Raw genomic sequence first — 23,692 nt, 5'->3', positions numbered from 1 at the left:
CACATTGATGAGAAAACTGTCTCTAAATATATTTAATTTTTAAATCAGTATATAAATGTTATTTGAATTTGTGATTATGACATCAATTTCTCAACCTAGTAACACCTATTTCAACTTAGTTGGATTGATAACTGAGCTATTATCTCGAGAGACATTTATTTTATAGTTTGTGGATGAAATAATAACTTAATTTATTTAATGGAATATATAAAAAGAATATGAAATTTATCATTATTAAATTAATAAGTTTCCAGGAATACTATTGAAGTATAGAATTTTATTTTAATTCTAGGTTGACATGACAAAATAGAAATCCTAACATTTCTTATAATAGTCCTTAAAAATGATTTATTAGATGGATATTTTGAGGAAAGATCTGTAATGGTAAGTGTGAATTGATTTTTATAATTTTATAATTTATTTTAAAAATACTTTTCTAAAATTTTACTAATATTTGATTTTATAAAGGGAAAAAATTTGATTTTTTTATACATAACTTTTAATGTTTAACATTGAATTAATGATTTTTTTGTATTTATAATGTTCTGATATAAGATATAATCAATTTATTCTATTAAATTGTTCTACAATAATATATCAAATTGCATCAAAGATATACATATCCATAAATTCATTTGATGTAATTTGACACATTACATTTCCATTTAAAATTGTGACCCATTAAAGCTGTTTGTAATCTGACCCAATTTTTTGGAAAGAATTTAATTAAAAAATAAAACATATACTTAAATATATATATTTAAATGGGAAAAATATAATAATAAAGTAATAATAGATAATTTATATAATTAGCGACTATTTGTGTTTGTATATATTCTGACAAAATTCATATTTTATAATTATAAATGAGTATATTTTTATGATCAATGCATGGATTTGTTTGTTTATACAGAAATAAATTTCCTGAATAAGTATAAAAATAATTTTAATTTTCTTTAATATTATTTCTTTTAATAGCAATAGTGATCTACTTAGTTTTGTTTTATTTTTTTAAATCCAGTAACTTCTTGCCTATTTTTGGAAAGTTTTGAAATTTTTCTTATTTTAAATATTAATTAATTTTTCATTATTTTTGTATAAATTAATATTTTAAAATATATAAATATTAAAGCTAAGAAATGTGTGCATTTTCTGTCATTAACAGAAAAATGCAAAATGAAAAATGCTCTCTGGTGATTCTGCCAATTCCATAATTCACAATACAATTGAGTTAAAATAAAAGGTCTATGTAAGTGAAACATATATAGCTTAAAGCGATTGCATGTTTTTCCTGTAGCTTTTGACATACAATGAATAATGCAATAATTTTTAAATTTTTAGAAGTTGAGTGTTTTTTTTTTGTTATAAAATTTTTAGATTATAAACTATCAAAATTTTAAAGAAATATGTAATTTCTATTGCTGATGCTTTCAGCAATAAAAGTTTATATATCTTTTTAGAAAAATCAAAACACTAAAAATAATCACCAAAAGTACACAATCCATCATTACATTATAATTATTTTTAGGACATTGAACAAAAATAATTTGGTGCAAGATATATAAGAAAAACTGTGCAAAAAATAACTTTTTGCATTTAGAATTTCTGACTTACGATTATTGTAAATACCATTCAATGCATAAAAAATAAAAATTGCCAGGACAAATTATATCATTCACAGAAAAATATATTTCTTTTTGGCCATGTATACATAGATGGGTCTTATTCTACTGTCTGTCCCTTCACACACTGTACGAGGCAAATAACAATTCCACACGGCGAAGTCAACCTTTCTATGGTAGCCTCCATAGAAAGGTCGACTTCGCCGTGTGGAATTGTTATTTGCCTCGTACAGTGTGTGAAGGGACAGACAGTAGAATAAGACCCATCTATGTATACATGGCCAAAAAGAAATATATTTTTCTGTGAATGACCATTCAATGCAATTTACTTTCCAAAAAAATCCAAATTTTGATTTATCTTATTTAGATTTGACTTACTAACATCTTATAAATTTAAAGTTTATTCTATATTTACAGAATAAACTTTAAATTTATAAAATCTTAGTAAGTCTATATAAGTTTAAATGTTAGTAAATTTATAAAAATATATATATATTCAGAAATTCATTTTATGATTTATTTAATAATTTTTAATATATTAAAAGATTGTTGAATTCAAAAATTTTGACAATATTGACTAAAATATATTAGCATTTTTTTCAATCAGATGTTAGCAACAACTTGAAATTTTGCTTTAATTTAAAATATGAGTTTAATTCAATAAATTAAACTTAATTGTATTAAAATAAATCTTTGTTTCCACATTTTTATCATATGGCTGCTATATTGCTTAAAAATATTAAGCTATACATTTTCATGTTTCTTTTAAAGTTTATAAATTTCTTCATAGTATAAAAACTTACAAAAAGTATAACTTATAAGTTTTTGTATAATTGTAATGTGTGTACAGCATCACTCAAATCAATAGAATTAACCTTAATTTGCTTTTACAGGAAATCCTCGTTAATTCAAACTGATAGTTCAAAATCCCATTACTTCATAATTGTACTACTTGTCCCGACTGCAGATATAGAGATTTACATGTTAAGGAATTTGGTTTCTTTGAAATATGGCGAGAGAGATCTGACTTAACGATGATTACTTGTTATTAGCGTTTATGATTATTTTTATAAAACCAATCACTACTTTGAAATTTGAAGTGAAAATTCTGTCCAAACTGTGATATGCTTATGCTAACTCTGTTTAGATTGAAATGCCTCCATACTATAAACCAAGAACAACTTCTGACCTGATCAATATGGCTTTGCTTTTACATTAATACATTTTTAGGTGTCACCTTCCTTACCTGTGGATTACCCTTTTCTTCTTATTTCAAGGAAAATGGCTGGGTTGTAGGATTTCAAGATTTGGCTAGAAGTAGTAGATTGAGATATTTGTAGGGCTATAGGCTACTAGATTTGGGTGATTTACTATGTTTTCAGCTACTTTAAAAATAATTTGGGCCACATTTCAAAGAATTCTGCTTTACTTTATATAAAACCTATCTAGCAACCTGTGATGTCTCACTGGACATGTGCTATTACCTGCAATTTATTTATATTATTGTTACAGTAATTATTATTTAAATATTAACAAATTATTAAATGAAAATAGCTTTCTGTTTATATAGCCATATTCCATTTGCTAAATAAATTACATCATTTAAATGGCATTTTGCATATTGTACAAAATATGTAAATCTTGGATAATTCAAAACTCAATAATTCAATGTCACGATTATTTTGTCTCTTGAATTTCGAACTAAAGAGGGTTTTCTATCATATGGACAATCATATGACAGGTTGTCGCAATAAGTTTCTTGGAAGACTCATATCACAACAGCAATCACAATTAGCCTCCAAGATTGTGCAATATGACACCATGCACTGGGATTTGTAAAGTCCAAAGTTTACACCACTAAAAAAAGAACAATTATCCTGAATTGAAAGCAGAAATTTGAAAACTTATTGATGAAATTGAATTGCAATTGTGTGCAAATGTAATTGAAAATTGTAGAGAGTATCAGAAATTATGGAGGCATTTGTCAAATATTCTATAATTACAAATGAATTTATAATTATTATTTCTAATAATAGCCTGATGATTTACAGCAGTTGTTGGTGTGTCATAACCAATATGCCAAGGATGCTCATATGTCGTTAGTTTCATTATATTATTGCTCAGGGAAATTTTCTTCCTTGTTTATAAGAAAGTATATTTTTATCATTGTACAACTCAAAGAATATATTTCATTGGCTGTGTATTAGTATTCTGTATATTAATTTTTTATTGGTACAAACTGAACATTGTGCCCAATTTTTTCAGGGTGAGAAAAGTGATGGCAAAAATTTCTTTGACACTTTTAACATTTATTTTTCATTTAATCATAATATATAACATTTTCTAGCATTTTGGTAAGGATTTTTATACTGGTAGTGAATGTATTAAATTACAGAAAATCATATCATCACAATTTACATATAAACTTAAATCAAAATTTTTAAAGTAATTGTAATAATATTTTCTAGGCTCTGAATGAATCACTAAAGACTTTGGAGACTTTGATGAATGAATTTTTTGATGAGAATACATCAAATGATAGAAAAAGAGAAATAGGTAAAATTTGGTTTGTGTTATTTTTAAATACTTATAAAATATACATAATAAATACAAATAACTTTTTTTAAAACAATTTTTAGAGATTTCATTGAATGATTTTAATAATGAACAAGGTGTTTGGAGGCATTGTTTATACTTTTTGTCCAACACACAAAATGAATATGTCATGATGTTCTGTCTTAATGTATTAGAGGCAAGAAAATTTAAATGTTTATTTCAAATGGAATTTAATTAAAATAGCACTATTAGGATTTGCACTCATTCTTTTTCCTATGTCAATTTTTAAAAATTCTATTTTTAGAATATAATAAAAGAACAATGGATAAGTATGCTAGGTACAGAAAAAGGAGAAATTCGAAGTGCCACTTACCAGTATTTACTTGCCTGCCATCAGAATGTGCCACTCTCCATTCGAAATAAATTAGGAAAGTTAAATGTTGACATAGGTCGTTTAGATTGGCCACATTTCTATCCAGAATTTTTCAGTAATATTTTACAGGTAAATTACAATTTTTTAAAATGCTTTTTATGTTCAAAGAAATCTGTGGAGGTTTTTTGTTTACTGTTTTTTCTTTGCTTAATATGTTTCAAATTTAGATATTGAGCTTTTAAATAAAATAATATGAAAACATTATTTTTAATTATTTAATTAAATTTTAAAAATATAATATAATAATAAGTTTTAAAATATTTTAGTTAGTACAATCAACTGAAACAGCATCTCTCGGACTTATGTTACTACAGACAGTGTCAGAAGAATTTGCATTTCCTAGAGATGATATTAGCATTTCCAGAAAAGAAGAGCTTTACCGTTTATTGGCAGAACAAGTTCCAAACATACTAAATGTTGTTGGAGGCAAGAGTTTTTATTGAACTTAAAGTAGTTGTTGTTATTAAAGTAATTTTGTAACACACAAGATTGTGTTTCATATTTCAGGACTTCTTGACTTGGTCCTAGAAAAACATCACTGTTTAGCAACAGCAACACCACCTCCATCACCAACTCATGGTCAAGATTCAGATTTGTCACCATTCAACACTCCTCTTTATCCAGGTAAAGTTTGGTTTATTATACATATAAATAAATAATATAAATTTTACCAAATAATATAAATTTTTGATTTACTTATTGTTTTTATTCTGCAGGTAGTTTGTTGCATAGTATGTTCAAATCATTGTCAAATAAGAATTTATCTCAATCGATACCCATTCTCGATACTGAATCTTATCAACTTTGTGTTCAGGGATTAAATTGTTTGTCTCATTTCTTCAGCTGGATTCCGTTATCTATGCATATTAATTCATCTCTTCTGACCACCATTTTCCAATTTGCCAGTTTTGGATGTGATTCTCTTCTTTCACACAATCAGGTTTGGTATCTTTTTTCTCAATCAATATATTGATTAATCATTATCTTTTTTTTAACATTTTCATGATTATTTGTTAGACACTGACAGGAAAAGACATACAATCTACTCTGAAGAAAGGTGAATTGGGAATGCTAGCAATGGGTTGCATAAATGAAATTATGTCACGGAATTGCATTCCATCAAATTTTGATGATTTCTTACTTCAGATGTCTCAGTATACATTTTATTTACTTCAACAATTAACGAAAGATGAAAACACTACTTCCAGTACAAACAACAATCGTTTACTTGAACTGGATGAAAAGTTAGTTAATTTTATTATAATTGCTACACATTAATGACACACTATTTTGACAAAATAAATTAATTTAAAAAATTAATTTGCTGTTATAAATTTTGAAGGAATAATTTATATTTATTGTAATATATTTGAAGTTGAATAATTCACTAAACTTTTTTAAAGATACAATTAGTACATTTTTGATTATTATTTAACTATAATACATATTATATTATATTCTATGAAATTTTACAAAATAAAATGTATTTTTATGACAATTTTTTAATAGTTTTGTATTAGACAACAAGGAATTAAACTAACATTTAATGAAAACATTTTATTTGAATTTGTAAGAAAACCAAGTGTTTGTCATTACAATGCTAAATTTGTACAGAGTCAGAATGTTTTAAATATAAATCAAATTGTATCTATTGCTAATCAGAAATTGATTTAAGAAATATCACCTAATATATTTAAATGAAAAATAAAAAGCTAATTCATTTTAAATTTTATTTTTTCAAATAAAAAATTTTGAATTAAGGTTTAAGATATTTTACAATTTAAATAATAAAAATAAGTCTCTCATATAATATAAATTGAAAAGCTAACTACATACTTAAATAGTATATTTTTATTGTTTTGTTTGATGTCATGACTTGGCAAATTTAGTGTGGAAGTGCATAGTGCGGAAGATGCCAGACAGATGTCCACCAGATACAACATATGTATATTATGTAACAGACTGAAGAGGGGCGAAAGCCCAAAACGCATCTCTGTAAAGATTATGGATTAAATAGATGAATTTGCCCAGTGTCTATAAATTCACCAAGTCGTGACACTAAACAAAACAAGAAAAAGAAGACACAGTTTTGACAAAACAAATAAAAAGTATATTTTTAGTTTTAAAATTACAATATTTAATTATTATTTCTAAGAATAACTTTAACAAATTATTTTGAATATTATAATTTGAATATTCATGGGATATACAATATCATGAGATTTTTTTTTTGTTTGCAAATTGTGTTATTAATGTGCCGTAACTTATTATAGATAAGTTACATCAATTGAAAAACTTACGTAAAATTATCTTAAAATTTTCAGTTACATTGAAAAATTTACAGATTTTCTGAGATTATTTGTTAACATTCATCTTCAGAGGTTTGAAAGCAATGCTCAATTTTCTGTTATAGAATTTCTGTCATTACTCTTCAAATATACATTTCTTCAGGTATTGTATTTATGAAATTATGATTAAATTATTACTTATATTAATTTTGCTCTAATTCAGTTAATAATTTTGACTTAACAAACAGCCCACACATACTGGTTTCTTCTCCTGTTTGGAAATTTGGGGAACATTTTTAGATTACTTGACAATTCAATTAAAAAATAATCCTTCCAATCATTCTGTAATCATAAACAGGTAAGAGATTATCGTAAAATATACGATGAGTTAAAAAAATTTATTGGTATTATTACTTACAGATATAAAGAAACTTTAGTCTCTTTAGTGAATCAGATTTTAAGAAAATTACAATTTAAATATAATCAATCAAATCTTGAAGAACTGGATGATGAAAGTTTAGATGAAGATGTAATATATTTATGTATAATTTTATTTTATTTTTATTAATTCTTCTACTGACAGTAGTATTATAATCTTATAGTGTGAGACGGAATGGCAACATTTCTTACAGCAGTGTCTAAATACCATAGCAAGAGTTGCTGATTTATTACCTGCTGAAGTTTTTACTCTATTGGTAAGTTTTTCTATATAACTTACTGATAACAGTATTTTTACTACAAAATCTTAAACTTTTGTATATGACACAAGTAAATTGTCATTTTACAAACCATTTTTTAAAATTTATCTTTACTGCAAATTATTAAATGTATCTTAGAATATTTTTGGTGATAAAGATTTTCTAAATGTTTGCATTAAAAATAAAAATCATTAATATCTATGCTCAGAAAGGAGTATAAATTTGAATTGACAAAATAAGAAGTAACGAACTTACAATAATTTAACTACATTCTGCTGATATAGAATTTTTGTGTTAATAACATATGAACAATATTTTATTAAAAACGACCCAAAAAGTACTCAATTTGTTTCTTTTCTCTCTCTCTTTTTTTTTAATTATAAATTTGATTCTGACATAAATTTTGTCAGTATTTAGGTCATACATTTTCTGCCATTTAGCACATTTAATATTTAAGACATGTGCAGTTATTTTGTAAGAAACAGCGTGTTTACATTTGTTGTAGTAATTTTTTTTATATTGAAATTTTAATTCCATTTTTATTTTTTAAGTATACGAGGTTAATATAAAAACTGCAATGATAAATAACAAACTTTGCAGAATACTTTCATGAAAAATAAAATACATTTTCTGTTATAATTTTTATAATTTTATTTTGTTATTTTTAGTATTCTATATTCAATGAAAATCAAGAAATCTATCTAGGTCTAGAGAGATACGTACAAAATAGCTGTGGGAGCATTCACAGTTTGCAGATAACAGCAGAAAATGAGTGCAGGAGGTTACACTGCAGTCTGAGAGATCTTTCTTCACTCCTGCAAGGATTGGGAAGACTAGAATATCACTTCATTGGAAATGTCTTTGAGGAACGGTTTGTAACGGCTGAGACGACAGTTACCAGGTAATCTAGAAATTAAGCTTGTATATTTCAATTTCATTAAGAGTTTTTAACATCAGTATTTAATCGTAGATTGTGTGAAAGTGCAGTTTACAGCAATAGATTGAGACCATATAACATGAAAACGGCAGTACCATCTGTTCTGAAGCCTGATTTTATTGAAGTGTAAGTTCTTCACTTATATAGGATGCATCCATTGAAGAATAATTTTATATTTTGCTATTTTCCAATAACAGTCACGCACAAGTACTGGCAACTCTCAAGGCTTTTTCTCATTGGATGTTCCTGTACAGCAGTCAGGTGTTGGAGAAAAAAGACAGAGAACAGGAGTATATTAAACTAATTACTACAGTTGTTCAAGTTGCCATAACAAATATAAATGAAAAGGTATTTTATGCATAGAACAATCAGTTTTATACATAAGTACAGTCTGCCCCATTTAACCATTGCCATTCATTCTGAGAGGATGGCAGTGGTTTATTGAAAATTCTCAGAAAATGTAGGAAAATGAAACTCATAACAGGAAAGTAATTTAACATTTTGTAATGATTTATTATGACTTGGCTTTAACAAAAATCTTTCCAGAGTACTTTGTTTTTCATCTTTTGTATTATATGATGAAATACTCATTTATAACTTCCAAATGTTGGAAGCACTTTGGGATATTGTCAAATTTTTTCATTTATATTGAGCCTGCTGTAACAATTACTTCAATTTTCTCTTTGTTCTCATTCTTATTTTCTGTGTGTGTTTGTTCTTTTCTCATCACTTGCACAACTTCCTTGAGCATTATTTTGGAAAAAGCTTTGTTAGCATCAATGCATACAACTCATCTGGTTCTAGTTGTGGTGTGGAAGTGATATTATCGAGGTAAGGCATTACTTGCTTTGGATGTTTATGGTACAGGCAAACAAATTGTTCTTAGTTTTCTATTAAGCCAGTGTGTGGCTGACAGTTTTTAATACTTTCCTATGTCAGTTCATCCCATACAAGTTTAATAGTGTAGATCAAATCTGTTGGAAGTCCATCATTAAGATATTCAATACAATGATTTTCTGCATTTGATGACTATAATTAAAAGTTCCAAGTCATTTTACTATATTTGTCTAATGGTTGTAAAAAACAATGCAGTTTGCAGGGGAAAAATCTATTGTAATTATATAATACATAAATAATAAAAACATATTTGTCCATTACCAGGGGAAATACATTATATTGTATATTGTAAAAATTATATTAATGGTAGGACAGCAATTCCTCTAAATATAGAATTGAGACCAAGTGGCATCACCAATTCTTATGTGGTTGCATAAACATTTTGATTTTTTTAAGCATAGGAATAAAGTTTGTGCATACTTTTTCTTTTGGTTTCTTTGACAACCAAAGAAAAAAAATTATAGCTTACAAACACTCAATTGAAGAATATTGACAATTAATTAAAAGCAAAAAGAAAAAAAAAGGATCAGTGGATTTGTGTACATGAAAAAAAAAATGTATCTAAAAAGCAATAACTAAAAGAACGAACTTAAATTATCAGTGTAAAAAGCTGACAAATTCCAAACAGAGCAAACACAACCTTTGAAAAGCTTATGTTAGCTTGTTCTCTAAAAACATTGTTAGTTACTGTGTATTTCATTACATTTGCTTGTACTGTACAATCCACATCATTATTGCATTTTCCATTTCTTCATGCTTTCTTTTCAGCATCCATCCATTTTGATTTTTGGCTTAAATTGTTTCCTGTAGTATGCCTACTAATTTAATAGATTTATTACCCATAGCATTGAAAAATATCTAGCAACATTTTTGTGTGTTACACCAGGGTGGTTATCACTATACATGCAGATTTCTTCCTTTTTATCAGGCGACATTAGCAGATGACAGTATGTGAGGAGGTGGCTGTGGTTTATTGAAACAGTTTACAATGGTCCTGAATGCTTCCTTTTGTGGCCATAAAAGGGACTGACTGTACTCTTTGAATATTTTAAATTTGATATAATACATATAAGATATCACTTAATAGGTACCAGAAAAAATTGCACATAGTGCCTGCCACTTGCTGAAATCTGTAACTTCAGTGATTCGTCCTTCATTTCTCTGCAACTTGGAGTCAATTCAACAGTTGTATGCGATTGTTTGCCAAGGAAAATTGAATCTTCCTTTAGAGGTAAGTCTAAGTTTTGTGTTATTTTAGCAAATTATATTAAAATGTGCAAAGTTGTGTGGTTCCAAGGAAATGCATTAATTTAGAAACTGGACAACAGAAGTAGATCTTAAATTTTGACCACCATATAATAAGTCAGCTTATTATAAAATTTCCTAAGTTGGCCACATGTAGGTAAAAGACAAGTTTAAACAGTTTTGCAACTAAATAATCCTGTTTTCAATAACAGTAACTGCTAAGCAGTTATTTTTTTTTAAATCAGTTTGTAGTGTTTATGGTAATGTTTCGGAAATAGAAATTTGGCAAGTCAATTATTGTCTCTTTACCAAAAAAAAATCTTTATTAACTACCAAGGAACAATTTAATGATTAGTTGCAGTGACAGTGTGTTGATAAATGTGAAACAACAAAATAAACAATTAGTCATGCTGATATTCAAAGATCAGTAAAGCAGTTTATCATATGCAGGAATGCATTCAACTAAACTATTGGGAAAAAATTTTCCAGAGTGACAATTTCAGCCACACAATAGTTTAGTTTAAATACATTTTTTCAGAAATTTTATAAGATATAGAGTTTTATTTCAAAGTATATTTGTACTGTACAGTACCTATGTACAGTACATAGCATAAATATGTAACTTGTGTTCAAAATATTAAACACTTGCAAAAATATTTTATCACATTACTAATTTACAGTAATGTAAAAAAAAAGCAGCAGAAAAAATATCTTTTTTTTTTTTTGTTTTTTTTGAGTTTAGTCAGGTATGCACTCAGCTTACATAACACTTTGCCTCTGTATCCAAATCATTTCGTGCAGGAACCACGGGTGGTCAACTTAAACAGGTTTTACCGTAATGCTAATTTAAACAATTTTTTTTTTATTAGAGCCAGAAACTTGTTCACCGTTCCATTTCCAACATCTTACTCTTACCCTGGCCAAATGTATCTAACGATGAGCAACAGTGGGAAAGCAGATACTCGCGTTTTGAAGAGTTCGTAAAATCTATCACATCGTCGTTCAGACAAATACAACACGCGCCAAATTTTAGCATTGACAAATACGTTCAAGAACAAGGTATCCTTTTTTCTCTTATTTTAATAATGGAACTAAGATAAAAAGCAGAATTACAGATTTTCTTTTTATAGCCAAACCGGTCATCAAATGGACTATTAGTCTTCTTCATGACATGATTGTGAATTTTCTAGAAGCCACAACAAAGACAAAGCAATTGTGCTTTAAGGCTCTTCAAGAAAATATAGAAATTGCAGTTTCTTTAGTTCCAATATATTTAAACTTTCCAGGTCCGTTTCATTTTCTATACAGAATAAGTGATTTTTTTCAAAATATTAATCAACTTATCATTTGTAACAGATGTCAGTGAAGAGATTTTAGATTTTTTTCTGATGGCACTGAAAGTTTTTAAGAGTCAAATGGGAATTGCATTTGTTGAACAAACCATTCAGAAATTTCTCAGTTTATTTACAAGGTAATAGTGTGTTATTTGAAAGTATTTGAAAGAGACCAAATTAATCTAATTGTTTCAAATATTAATACCCCACAGAGACCAGCTGACGGAGTGCATTTTGAGAGAGGGGAGTGCAGGATGTCACGTTGTAGAAAAGTAATTTTTAAACTTCTATCTGCACAAATTTTATATGTAAAACAAATTAATGGACAAAATATTTTTTTTTAGATTCTTAGAAGTTCTACAACAGATTGTTAAAGATCCAGTTCCTGGTTTCAGATCATTCCTTATTAGCATTTTAAATTTTTGCATGAACGATATATATCCCATTGTAGCTGACGTGAGTAGTAGACTATTTTTAACTCCACGGTGTTCCATGATATCTGATTTTCTTCCATTTTTCATTGCAGTCTCAATCTTTTGAGATCAAGCAGGTTCTTTTTGAATTGTTATATCAAATCCTAGTTAACAACTGGAGATTTTTCTTCAAGAGTGACATTGTTTCCAATTTGAGTCGACCCGGAAATGACACCATAGAGAACATTGACTACTTCACCAAAATAATGGAGGTAAAATTTTGATTGATTTCATTTGATTCCTGCCATCTAGAGAATTCATATTTACTGTGTTTATTTTTTTAAGGCTTATGGACAAACATTCCTTCAGCACGATATCACGTTGTTTCGACAGAACCTTCAGGCATTGGAGAACCTTAATAATAAATGGAAATTATATCATAAGGTATCTTTTAGATTATTTTATTGAATTTTATTAATGTTGTTATTGAAAAAATAAAAATTTCCTCACAGACTTTGTTTAAGAACCTAATGATAAACCAGTTCCTCAACGTGCTGCTTCAAGCTCTTATATATAAATCGCACGAACTACTCTACGACGACATCTGCATCACTATCTATAACATGGCTTCAGTGAATTTTGAAAATTTTTACACGGTGTTTCTTCCACACTTTTTAGAAAATTGCTCTGGGTTAGATAATAGCCAGAAGTCCATACTGGGTCAAAATTTCAAATACGAAAAGGTGAGTTTGTCACTTTCTTTTGAATGGTTTCATACTGCTAGAAATTATGATTCCGTTGTTTTCCTGCAGGATTTGCCGACTTTCACTCAGATCTTGCACAGATTTATTAACGACCTCCGTTACTATCATCTTTGTAATCGGAGCCTACCCCTGGGCTCTCTGGGTCTCTGACAGAAGTCAGAGTTCAATGTCCAATGTCGTTTCGTGCTCAAAAAATTCTTTGTACTCGTAAAAGTTGCTTTTTTTATACGTCCCGAAAACTAGAGGAATGAACCAGTTATGGGGACCAATCATTCGTTGCATTTTTTAAGAGAAAGAGAATCTGCTTCGGCGCGTGGACATTATCGATCGACACACGTCGGGAATTTTCTGTATTTAATTACTAATTTTCCATTGTACATGATTATTTATATCAAAGTAATGAAAATGTCACTCATTTATACATTTTTATGACCAATAAATGTATTTACAAGAATCTTTCTACATCATTATTTATGATACAGATTTTCATGACAGTTCACCCTGAAAGAGAAATAAGACATTTACAATATAATTATTGACCAAAGATATAAACCTTCTCATACCTCTTTATAAATTGTCACCAAAAACCTTAGAACCTGTCCAGCAAGTTTCTTGAAATCCAAATCATCGTCTTTATAAATAATACCTGAAAATACATTATCTCATTAGTTAAATTAATGTCAAATATGCCAAAAACATTTAGTATAAGGCCTGACCAACAAGTCAATTGCCAATACTTTGAGTTTGACTTAAAGTAGGTTGTTTTGTGTTACTTTCAATATTAAGCACATCCAACAGGTTGTAATTCTAGAATATATGCTTGAAAATGTCACAGGTTTTGCAGAAAAAATTACTACCATAAATTCCATAATGATCCCTGTATTTTAAATTAAAATCTTTTACTTCAAGCCATGTATGTCCCTTTTCTATCCCAGTTTTTTGTAACATATCCTCTCACTAAAACCTCAGTGAAATTATAGTCTGTTAATAAAATTTTATACCTCAAACACGACATTTTGCTCATATTAGAGGCCTTTGACTGTTTATACCAGGGCTTCTTAAACTATGGGTCACAAGATTTTAATGCAAAATATTGAAAATAATTTGTGAGAGTTTGAAAATGGCATGCTTTGTGTCACTTCTGGTGCAGCGAGACAACAATTCAGCAACACTGATTTGTAGTGTGAACTAGTGTAGTGTTGTTGCTTTTCAGTGTATTCAGTTGTCTCTGTTCCACAAGAGTGAACTGTGGTAGTACACCATTATTGTTTTTGCAAATTTGTATATATCTTCAAAATATATATGTATATTTTCATTGTATATTGCAAAATATTTATATTGGGGAGTTCGCGAAAAAATCACAATCATAAATGGGGTCGTGAATAAAAAAAGTTTAAGAAGCCCTGGTTTATACAATAAATTTAGTTCAATGGCACTGCATTGTTAATCTACTTAAATATAAATTTATCAAATTCTGCATGTTTCATCATAGATAGAATCAATAATATTTGGGTAATAACCTGCATTGCTAAAGAATTAATACTCTGATCCCTCATAAAATTATTGTAAATGCCAGAATATTCCTGTTTTGCAGAACATGGTTGTCTGACAACATAGTGATCCCCTTGGCATTTCCAGATCTTTCATATAAAACACCATTGTTCAAGCAACAAGCAAAGCAATTTTAACTTGTAAAAATTTGGAAATGCCAGCTTTTGACACTTATTCTATAAATAAATACATAGTTATAACAAACAAACAACTATTCATTTGCACATAATTTCTTTTTGATGAGCCAAGTATTTCATCTGAATATCATTACTTGCACTTCATAGCACAACTCACATCGGTCCTTTCTTGAAAAAACTAGTATTCCTCATTGAAAATTTTCTATATATTGAGCTAGATATACATGCTAACAAATGACCATTCAGATGAGGAGACAGGAAATTTATAAAAAAAATCACTACATCTCTCCTTTTTAAGTTGTAGGCATTAATATGGGGGACATGAATGCCAACATCAGAAGAGGGAGAGAAGATAATGTAATTGAACCATGGGGCTTAGATGAAGTAGACTTGTTGAATTTTGCAGAAGAACCAATATGATTGTAACTAACACCTGGTTCCAACAGCATGAAAGAAGATTGGCTACATGGAGAGCTCCAGGATTAAGAGAAGCAGAAACAAGAAACCAAATTGATTACATTCTATTCAACTACAATAATTAACAAGAAGACTCATCCAGGTGTGGATTGCAACAGTGATCATAGTCTACTTGGTAACAAAACTTAAGAATAAGGCTGAAACATATTGGCATGTTGGGCTAAAAATAGCAAAAGAATGGATCAATATAGAGGTGGTGAGGAAAGTCTTCTTGTTGCAGTCTTTCCTCACAAAATTTCGAAACTAACAGAAGTACAGAAGGATGAAAATCATCCCAGAAATCTGGAATGATTTGAAACAAAAAATTAAAGACCCTGCAGTTGACATCCTCGGCAAGAAAGAGAATAAATAAAGAAGCCTTGGGGTCACAGAGGTGATAGTAAAGAAGATATAAAAATGCTAATAACATGGGAGAAAAAGAAAAATATGTAATTGTTAATAAACAAATAAGAATAATGTGCAAACAGGCAAAGGAAAATGATTGAATCAATTATATTTAATTCAATTCAATTCAAAATTTATTTATCATATAAGGCTTTCGCCTGTTACAAGGACGTGATTACCATATACAGGATATATGTCCTCTATCATTAGAACTTTTCTATATATATAATGAACGTTAGTTGTCTAATATGTAGTACGATTAATTAATAATTAACACTGCATTGTTTATTCATACGTTGCTTTGTATAATTATATAATTTAAAGATAGTGTTAATGTTTGCTGTATCAAGGAACTTATACATATCCATTTCATTAGAACAAGTGGTTAGTCGACCAGTATCTGATTGTTGAATAATCCAATTTTCGCTGCAGTTTTCACAGAGGATATGAAATTTAGATAATGTCTTACTACAGCTTGAGCATTTGGTATGAGAGTAGTCAAAGAATTCGTTGTTTAAATTTATCCAGTTTTTATTTAGTCTTAGCTGTATAAAAAACTTTTTAACATTGAATGAGAGATTAGTCAACATATAGTTATTATTTGATGGGTAATTTAAAATTATTTTATACCAGCTTATATTGATTCGTTTCTGTATATCATCGATATCTTGGACAATGGAGTTTTCTATTACTCTTTGTATTAATAGTTTATTTTGCTGTTCATTGATGTATGACTGATCCATAAATAGACTCATAGAAAAACCGTATGTGTTAAATATCTTCGAGAGAACTATCCAATTTCGTTTTAAATCTGTAATCTTTGATTTTTGATATAACACATTCAATAATTTTGTAGTTAGGTCATCAGTGTTTATAATTTTTTGTAGAAACTTTATGTACCTTTTTATTAATGTGGTGTTTAGTTTATATCTACTCAGTTCCATTCTTAAAGCACTTCCTGGTATATTATATTCTAATTGGAAAATTTTACGGATAAAGGTATTTTGTATTTTTTCAAATTTGTTGAACTTACCTGTAGACCAGATAGGAGATGCATAACACATCGAATTAATGATAATTGAATTAAAGAGTTGGAAATAAGTTTTCAGATTCTTGATTTTAGCTTTGCAGAATAACACTATCAGATTGTTTATTAAATTTTTTGCCTTTATTATTGAGCTTTTATATTGTTTGTCAAAGGATAAATTAAGTGTGAATGTTATTCCCAAGAATTTAACTTCATTAACAATTTTCACTTCTTCTTTCTTAATATAAAAGCACACATGCTTTTTGGGTAAATTACTACCATTACGAAAAATCATTATAACTAATTTTTTGGGATTTATTTTAACTTTTAAATTTTCCAAATATTCAGATATTTGTTGAATTTTCCTGCGAAGTGAAGCAGCCGTTGGAGCTACCAATACAATGTCATCTGCGTATGAGATTGAGTGGATGATTTGGTTATCTATTTGAATGCCATCTTCGTCTCTAAGGAAACATTTATTTAAGTCGAATAGATAAAAATTAAAAAGGTACGGCGATAGAGGGTCTCCCTGTAATAAACCTCTATAGGTTGTGAATGGTGGCCAGACATTATTATCTTGTTTAATGATCGTCTCGTATCTCCCAAACAACAAACTTATCATTTTAATCAAGTGTTCATCTGCTTTATGTTTTATCAATTTATTCTCCAGATCATTTATGCTAATCGAATCGTATGCTTTTTCTAAATCTAAGAAAAGAGCAAAGACTTTATGTCTCTTTTTGATTAGTTGTATTTGAATTGATGCCATTAAAATGAATAGTGCAGTTTGGGTACCTCCTCTGTCCACAAAGGCATATTGTGTAGTGTTCCTATAGTTATTTGCGGCTGTCCAAGTATTAAGTTTATTCGCTAAAATTGATGTAAATATTTTCCGAAGGCTCGATAACAATGCAATAGGTCTGTAGTTTGAAGGTTCATCTCTTTGGCCTTTTTTATATATCATTGTAAATATTAATTCGTTCCATTTATCCGGAATTATGCCTGAATCAATTATATTTAGAAATGGAACAATATGCAAATGGGTATGACTTAAAAGGCACAAGGAATATATGAAATACAAGAATCCCTTAAGGCTAAGGGGGAAGATGAAACAAGAATCCTAACTAATTTTAGTGGCAAATATTCTGGATGATTTCAGAAAATTATCTTCATCCCTGTTCCTAAAACTGCAGGCACCTTAGACTGTAAACACAGAACTATTAGCTTAAGCCATAGCTCAAAGGTTTTAGTTATCATCATCTTACAATGAAGAATAGAAAACTACGTAAATGGGGAACCAGATGAGTCACAATTTGGTTTCTGAAGAGGCAGAGGGACAAGGGAGGCCATTACAATGATCTGACTTACAGGAGAAAGGAAGACTGATCATAATAGGTATTTGTGTTTTGTTGACTTTGAAAGTGTTAATCAAATGCTGTTAGAGAATAATCTATAACATCTATAAAAGTCAAAAAGCAATAGTCAGATATCAGGGAGAGGATACCAAATGGATTCAGATTAAAAATCGAATAAGACAGGGATGTGGTTTGTCCCCAACACTTTTTAAACATCTATAGTGAATGGATAATGAGAGAAGCATTTGAAAATTTAGAGAAAAGATGTCCATTAATTTTTACACCTATCAATAACATTAGATATGCTGACGATATTGTTCAGTGTTACATAACAGAGCAATACTCTGTTATGTAACACTGAAGAAGGGTTACAGAAAATTCTAAATAGATGGTATCTTGCTTTTCCCACTTCTTTTGTTTTGTTCACATTATCATAACTTTCAAATGAAAATAAATCTCAAGAGACGAAAACAAGGGTCTACAAATTATGTTGGATGGAAAGAAAATAATAAAGGTAAAAATGCTGGAGTACCTAGGAAGTTGGATAACTGAGGATAACAGATGTAATTATGAAATTAAAAACAGAATAAAAAAGGCTAAAGCTGCTTTTGCACAAATATCCTCAGTATTAAGATATAGTTTCAATTTTTTGCACACATTTCTAAAAATACTTAAAACAATGATTTGAAGTTTGGCTACATACAGATGCAAATCATGGACAATAAAGGAATTTATCCTATTAACTGCCTCTTGGTTTGAGATGTGGTGTCTTAGAAGAGTAGAAAGAATTAGTTGGATAGATAAATAACCAATGAGGTTATGAGTAGATTTAGAATGGAAAGAAACCTGATGGTCAACATCCAGAAGAAAAACAGCATATGTTGGGCATATAATAAGAGGATCTTCAGAATGGTGAAAACCTAGGCAAGACATCAAAAAATGGACTGGTTCAAGCTTGAGGAAAGCCTACTGTGAAGAGTGGAGAACTGTCCATCAACTGCAACCCTCTGTTAAGAGGATGCCATGTGAATGAATTGAGTAGAAACCTTTTCCTGTCCAGAATATTCATAATCAGTGATTTTACTTAAATATGTACTACATACATCATGATTATTAAGCATACCTTGTGTTCAGCAACACACTGACTTATTTTTAAAAATATTTAATTTGGCTTAATGTACAGTTTATTGTCTCCTAAATGTAACAGTACTTAATGACTGACGATTTTGCTATTGTTGTTATGTAAACTAATATTGCGAAGCTAATATCATAATGATCTTGCCATGTTCAAGGTATGATTTTTTTTTTGCAAAATTAACATATATCAGCAATATCCATTTCTTCAAATTAATATTAATCTTTTCTTGGACACCACCATGTTTGTTCAATTGCCAGAAATTGAGAGTTATAACAGTACAATACTGAATAAAAGATGACAAAATCAGCACTCAAAACTAAGAGCAGACATACAGTTTGTAGGTAGAGAAAAAAAATAAAATCTTTAGGACAGTATAATACTGGATCTGCAATATATAGCCTACAGCGTAGCCAATTATTATGACCACCAGACCATTCTATAGCTACTGTTGATGCTAGATGCCTGAATCCATATAAAAGGAAATGCTGAGGGCATGCTGAGATGAATGTCATGACATGATGAACTTTGAATATGGAATAATTGAAGCAGTGGTATTAGTAATTCACCACCAAAGTGTACAGAGAAGTATATGGTTGTCAACAGCTACTGGATGCCCAAGTTGAGTGGAGAGTTGACAGACTTTTTCAGTTGTTTGTCCTATACTTGGTCCTGGATTCAGGATATCTGTAATAAAACAGTCTGATGTCCTCTGAACATACAATTTTCTGCACATATCCTATAGGCTACAGAAGCAGAGGGTCGGTCTGTAGCAACCAAAAAACTTCCTTTGGGAACAAGAGAATTGGACAATACACGAGTGGAAAAGAGTAATGTGGCCTGACAAATCATGTCTTCAACTACAACTACACCATGCAGCTGGAAGGGTGAAGATAAGGGACAGCGTGAATGCATGACTCATCTTGCATAAGCAACATTATAATCTGGAGCATATTTTTGTGGGACTGTTTGGCCTCTGGGCAATCACTCCACACAAATTGAAGGTATTTAAATATCACTGTAGATTAAGTCCACTCAGTTATGCTGATGGTTTATCTGAATGGTGAAGGATACTTCCAGCAGGATAATTCTCCATGTCATAGTGCTCCTCAAACAAATCATGGACAAAAACTTCTTGCTACAACTTGATCCAATTGAGCATCCATCACATTTGATCTAGATTTTGAGAGTGCAATTTATCTTGGTACAGACTATTAAGTTAGATGCTGATATTACAGGAAAAAGAAGGTGGCTAAACAACATAGTAATAATTTGACTACTCAGTGTAAAATTTGACAAATAATATGCAGAATTAAAGCATTTAAACCTCTGTGAGGGTTGTCCACACCTGAACTAAAATGTCACAAAAAAAAAAATAATACAAATAATTGCTTGTATTTTTTTTTATCATCACAATGCCGAGCTACAATTTTTAATCAACATATATTTTAAATTAAATAAATATATCCATCTCAAATTAATAGTATCTTGCCCCTCTACATCGTATTTTCCTGTTAGGTAATGACTGGCATGACACTATTGATAACTCCTTTCAGGGGAAAATTTTTGAAATAACACAACTTCCAATTTTCATCGTCAGTTTGTATATAGGGGCAGGAGGCCTGATTAACTAATCTTTCCACATCGGCTTTCATCTATCTAATTCCATTCTCGAGATTAAGGAAGGACAGACAGAAGACAGTGGGAATTTATAAGTCTACAATTTTTTCAAATTGCAGCCCAATAAAATACCAACATCTGTAGTTATATTAAATATCAAGAGTCCACTTTGTACATGTCTGGCAGTTTAACCTGACTTTACTCAACACTTCATAGAAAGTTTTAAATACTTTAAGTGAAATTTATGATATAGAGCTGTAATTTGCAAACAAGTCAAAAAACTATACACTATAACCTTTTTCTATAATCCACACTAGGTTATGAAGTTTTTAAGGAATATAATGTTAAAAGGCATTACAATAAACATTCCAATAAGTCTCCAGTAAAGTGGTCATATTTAAGAAAAGAGGGGAAAGCTGTAACCTCCCAGCAAATAGTGAATTAATCAGATGCTAAAAGATTGTCATTGATCAGTTAGGAAATCTGCATCTCATCAGAAAAACAATTAAGGACTGTGTTGAAAAAGCAGTTGAGATTATACAGGGTGTTTCAAAACTCACAGGCAAAAATTTAAGGGGTGATAAAAAACATCTAAACAAGCAATTTTTATCATATAATGCATGGGCAGAGAGCAAGCAGCGAACTGCTAGACGGTGCTGTAATGGAAAGCATAAAGTGCGAATTTTCTTACACATCATTATTTCTGCCGTGGATTTCAGAAAGCATGGTGACGTACAGTAGTCAGGAAAAGGGGGACATGCATATCTGTTTGGTGTTTCGTTCTTCCATGTGACACAGTAACAGATACCTCTTAGCAGTTGACTTGTTTGCCTTTTCCAAATGCATGTCCCACTTTTCCTGACTACTGTACGTCGCCATGCCTTCTGAAATCCATGGTAGAAATGACAGATGTGTAAGAAAATTCGCGCTTTATGCTTTCCATTACAGCACCGTCTAGCAGTTCACTGCTTGCTCTCTGCCCATGCATTATATGATAAAAAACATCTAAACAAGCAATTTTCATCACCCCTTAAATTTTTGCCCATGAGTTTTGAAACACCCTGTATGTCCTGATCAGAAGCAGCTCTATGCTAACATTAGTTTATGTTGGCAAATAGTAGTGAGAAGAAGTGATGAAATAACAGGTAATGTTAAGAAATCATTTTAAAAAATGGAAAAATATTCAAAAGTTTTTGCTTTTTTGTTTGAGAATTCACAGCTCAACTTGCAATTTCCATTTGAGACATTAATGAAGAATTTTTAGATTTAGTTGGGCTAAAAGGAAATACTGCAGGAGAAATTATGTACAATGCTTTAGAAAAAATACTACAATAAAAATGAGCTTTTACACTCAAACCTGTTTTTGTGCAATTTTTTATATGTGCAATGTGTTTTGTGCAGTATACCAATTTGATTGAAATTCATATACTGCACACAAAAAAATCGCACAAAAAAAGACCGCACAAAAACAGGTTTGAGTGTACTACTAAAACAGTGATGCAGTTGAACTAGTATTCTCTCCAATAAATTGGCACAAAATGAAAATGCAAGTGCAAGTGATTTATTTATCTGCTGTTATGTTTTGCATGTGGAGAATTTGTACACTAAGGAAATTAAAATGGAACATGGTATGGATGTTATAGTATCTACAGTGAATTTTTGTAAAATAATGACAATATCAGATAATTTTATTTCTGGTAAGAGATTAACTGGTTTTCCTTTCATTTCCATAAATAGTTGCTATTACAATAAATTTTTACATTTAAATATAAAATCTAATCACATCCAAATGTATAACATTTAAAAAATCATTCATATCCAAGTCAAATTATGGAGCTATTGGATAATGAATGCTTGAAAAGTGACAAGTTTTGTTATGCAGTTGCATGACAAAATTTCACTTTTTTCAACTTTATTACAATGCAATGAATCTAAAAATGGCACAAAAAGTTGATCTAGAATGGAAATTTAAAAACAGATTCGAAGAGTTTCTTAGCTGAGATAATAAAATACAGATTTTTATAGCACCTTTTCAGTAAATATAGAAATGCAAAGAAAATCAATTTCTCAACAATGGGGACACATTTCAAATTTAAAACTAGCAGTGACTAATATTCAACAAAATATTTTGGATATATTAACATCAATTCCAGAAGTCATATTAAGTATACCTATGTTATTTATTCATAAATGATTAACCTGCATTTTCTTTCTTGTGTTTGGTCATTGTCAATTTATATGGATCACATTTAAAACTCAGAGAGAGAAGTTTCCCATCTCTGCTCTAGTTAATGGGTTGTATTTATTTATCTACACATGAACCAAAATAAAATACAGTATAAGAATAGTCCATCTTTTGGTTCTTTTCTTCCCTAAACCACACATTTATTCAATCTGTTTTTATGCTTACCATACAATTGAGTAGCTTTGTTTTCATGATGGGATGCTTTAAAAACAAGATGTATTTTTCATTTATATCATTTGATAAATTATTTTTAAATTATTAAGTTTTGGGAAACCATCCATATATTCTGCTACTTCCAACAAATTTACATTTTCATGTATTACAGAATTACCAAAAACCTTTGTGGCATCTGCTGAACCATTAATGCATAGAAATGAATAAGTTTTGTTTCTTATCATTTTACTTACCTTGTAACCATTGTTGGCACTCGACCATATCATTTTGCAGATCTAAGAGCAGGAAGTGAGAAGGAACAGTTGTTATCACCATACATAATGCAAACAGTAAAGCTTTCTGAACAAATCTGCATCCAGAAAAATAATAAATTATTCTGACCTGTAAGTATGCTACAAAT

The 23,692-nt window shown here is 29.5% G+C and overlaps 2 protein-coding genes across 3 annotated transcripts in view; one reads left to right on the top strand and one right to left on the bottom strand.

The window, feature by feature from the left end:
* ebo (ellipsoid body open) overlaps positions 1-13,641 on the top strand; it is a 36,093-nt gene extending 22,452 nt beyond the window's left edge. The window contains exons 2-26 of the mRNA XM_067271235.1: positions 293-384; positions 4,091-4,178; positions 4,262-4,374; positions 4,483-4,680; positions 4,878-5,037; positions 5,119-5,235; positions 5,328-5,551; positions 5,629-5,855; positions 6,936-7,062; positions 7,148-7,257; positions 7,320-7,428; positions 7,502-7,594; positions 8,266-8,498; positions 8,568-8,660; positions 8,732-8,882; positions 10,519-10,662; positions 11,546-11,735; positions 11,807-11,962; positions 12,033-12,147; positions 12,223-12,282; positions 12,355-12,466; positions 12,537-12,695; positions 12,769-12,867; positions 12,936-13,166; positions 13,236-13,641. Of these exons, the coding sequence (XP_067127336.1) occupies positions 382-384; positions 4,091-4,178; positions 4,262-4,374; positions 4,483-4,680; positions 4,878-5,037; positions 5,119-5,235; positions 5,328-5,551; positions 5,629-5,855; positions 6,936-7,062; positions 7,148-7,257; positions 7,320-7,428; positions 7,502-7,594; positions 8,266-8,498; positions 8,568-8,660; positions 8,732-8,882; positions 10,519-10,662; positions 11,546-11,735; positions 11,807-11,962; positions 12,033-12,147; positions 12,223-12,282; positions 12,355-12,466; positions 12,537-12,695; positions 12,769-12,867; positions 12,936-13,166; positions 13,236-13,337 (3,414 nt within the window). The 5' untranslated portion in view covers positions 293-381 and the 3' untranslated portion in view covers positions 13,338-13,641. The remainder of the gene's footprint in view (positions 1-292; positions 385-4,090; positions 4,179-4,261; positions 4,375-4,482; positions 4,681-4,877; positions 5,038-5,118; positions 5,236-5,327; positions 5,552-5,628; positions 5,856-6,935; positions 7,063-7,147; positions 7,258-7,319; positions 7,429-7,501; positions 7,595-8,265; positions 8,499-8,567; positions 8,661-8,731; positions 8,883-10,518; positions 10,663-11,545; positions 11,736-11,806; positions 11,963-12,032; positions 12,148-12,222; positions 12,283-12,354; positions 12,467-12,536; positions 12,696-12,768; positions 12,868-12,935; positions 13,167-13,235) is intronic.
* Positions 13,599-23,692, bottom strand: part of LOC136976052 (telomere length regulation protein TEL2 homolog) — a 39,445-nt gene continuing 29,351 nt past the window's right edge. For both annotated transcript variants that reach the window (XM_067271236.1, XM_067271237.1), the window contains 3 exons: positions 23,526-23,641; positions 13,751-13,833; positions 13,599-13,688 (listed from right to left, as the gene is read on the bottom strand). In XM_067271236.1, the coding sequence (XP_067127337.1) occupies positions 13,674-13,688; positions 13,751-13,833; positions 23,526-23,641 (214 nt within the window). In that variant the 3' untranslated portion in view covers positions 13,599-13,673. The remainder of the gene's footprint in view (positions 13,689-13,750; positions 13,834-23,525; positions 23,642-23,692) is intronic.

Source organism: Centruroides vittatus, unplaced genomic scaffold (genome assembly GCF_030686945.1).
Source record: "Centruroides vittatus isolate TY-2023 unplaced genomic scaffold, ASM3068694v2 contig_393, whole genome shotgun sequence".
In the NCBI taxonomy this organism is placed as follows: Eukaryota; Metazoa; Arthropoda; class Arachnida; order Scorpiones; family Buthidae; genus Centruroides; species Centruroides vittatus.
Note: the sequence above shows the minus strand (reverse complement) of the source record. Positions and strands in the feature narration are given on the sequence as shown.